Source organism: Pteropus vampyrus, unplaced genomic scaffold (genome assembly GCF_000151845.1).
Source record: "Pteropus vampyrus isolate Shadow unplaced genomic scaffold, Pvam_2.0 Scaffold253, whole genome shotgun sequence".
Taxonomy (NCBI): domain Eukaryota; kingdom Metazoa; phylum Chordata; class Mammalia; order Chiroptera; family Pteropodidae; genus Pteropus; species Pteropus vampyrus.
Window position 1 is genome coordinate 592904 of NW_011889034.1, and position 2128 is coordinate 595031.

The 2128-nt window shown below is 50.5% G+C and overlaps 1 protein-coding gene across 2 annotated transcripts in view; it reads right to left on the reverse strand.

Moving 5' to 3' along the window:
• FAM53A (family with sequence similarity 53 member A) overlaps positions 1-2122 on the reverse strand; it is a 16477-nt gene extending 14355 nt beyond the window's left edge. For both annotated transcript variants that reach the window (XM_023520226.1, XM_011374684.2), the window contains exon 1: positions 1749-2122. In XM_023520226.1, the coding sequence (XP_023375994.1) occupies positions 1749-1763 (15 nt within the window). In that variant the 5' untranslated portion in view covers positions 1764-2122. The remainder of the gene's footprint in view (positions 1-1748) is intronic.
• Positions 2123-2128: the final 6 nt, after the last annotated feature.

The window sequence follows — 2128 nt, forward strand, 5'->3', positions numbered from 1 at the left end:
TTTTGGAGATAATTTGTTATGCTGCCATAGTAACCAAAGCAGTGACACTTAACAAGGCAAATGGGGCCAAACACCACTCTCTCCCTGTTGGAAACAGCCACTCCTGCATCACACAGAGGCTAGGAAGACAAAGGACATGGCCATGTCCCCATACTCAGTACAAGACATGCAAGCAAAGTTACCGCAGACCACCAAAATCAGAGAGCGGACTGCACCACAATGAAGAAAAACCATGGCAAGTATTTCCAAGAGGACATAAGGTGGGCTCTGGTCGGCTGGACAGAGGACCCAGGTTCAGGCTGGCCTGCTCACAGGCTGAGCTCTCACAAGCAAGTGGCTTCACCTCTCTGAGCCTGCGTTTCCTTGACTGAAACGAGTAAGAACCACCCACTACGTGAGGCCACAGAGAATCAAATTAAATAACATGCACGAAAATGTCCAAGGTCTTGGTGCACGTGTTTAAATTATGACCACTTATAACACATGTGAAAGTCAATTTTCCTTTAAGAAATATTACTGCAGAAAAAGCTGAAACGGTTTATGTAAAAATGTGGGTTTTTTAAAAAAACTGTTCTAAAGTTTTTTTTTCCAAATGTTTGCAATGCACCTGTGAAAACTACCTAAACATTCTAGTTCTTTCATCCACCAGTAAAAACAGATGAGCCTCTTTGCATGCCTGTCCCCTGCGCACATGAGCGCACGTGAGCAAATGTCTCTGTAACTAGGAAAGGTCCCAATGAATCCACTTTAAATAAACACAGTAACTGGCACGTTCTCCATTACATATTTCTAGGAGCAACAAGGGACTCATTACGTATTTCCCTGCTGTGGCCCCCAAATCCAGTGTAAGTCAAGAAAACGTAAGGACCCATCCTCAGGGCAGAGCCATGACGATGGCTCCCCTCCACGCCACACACTGCCGCCCTAGCAGTGTGACCCTCGAAGTGGCACCACAGAGTGCACCAGAGGAACAGAGCTCCAGAACCAAGCTCTAAGTTCACGGACATCGAGGGAAAGGAGGGAATCACCTACCAAGTCATGGGAGGGGGCCAGGGCTGCCACCACCACTGCCCACAGCACAAAGGAGACACCAAAGCAGGAAACGGCCCCCCCAGGAAATTCCCGAGGAGGTGAAATAAAATGAAGACTTGAAACAGAGACTTGTCTGAATCGCTGTCTAGAAGCCCTGTATGAACCAACTCAATTTAAAGAAAACCCACTGTTCCTGAACAATTCTGATTTCAATATCTATTTCAGGGTTATAGTCAAGAACTTCAAAATAATCACAGTGTCTCCCCACCTTCTACCATCAGAGCGAGGATGCACTTCCCTTCCGGCCCTGCTGTGATCCGGGGCACATTCAAGAGACAGTGAGGTGACAGCTGACTTGTTTGAAGAAGCAGAATCTATATGCTCAGGTTAATTTCTTAAGTACTGTGAAACGGAAGCACAGTCAAGAAGTCTAACGCATCTTAAAAACTTCTCAGCGCTGACAGTCATAAACTAAGTAATGAGTCGACTTGAGGTTTTTGTATTTAAGTATTTTAAAGTTATGGAAGCTCAGACTCAAAGTAGAGGTACCCCACGATAAAATGCAAACACTAGAGTCCACTTAAAACGGACTGAGGAATAAACCTCGGATCTGCCGGTGCCCTTGGATTCAGGGGGAAACCAAGTAGGAAGAGCGCAGCTATCCACCCAGCGCGCCCTTCCTCCCCGGTCACAGCGAAAGTCCGAGGGAGACTTACGCCCCTCCAGTCCATGCAGAGGACGCAGCGCGGGATCCACTTCCAAGTCCCCGTCCGTCCACAGGTTGCTGGGCGCGGGGGTGGGGTGGGGGAGGCAAGCCACCCCACGCCGTCCGGGTCCACTTTTGGGGTTCCCTTAACGCACAGCTTGTCACGCCAAACTTCCTGCTTCTCTCTCGCTACAAAATGACAAGCACGTGAGCCCCAGGAACGACAAGAGCTCGAATGGGCGACACCAAAGTCGGTTCAACAAGTGGCAGCGCGGCCCAGGCGCGGCCCCTTCCAGCCAGAGTGCGTGGAGGGCACCGGGGCGCGGGCGGCGCGGGGGTGCCCTGGATGCGGGCGGGGTCTCTGGGCGCGAGGTTCCGGGGGCGCGGGGG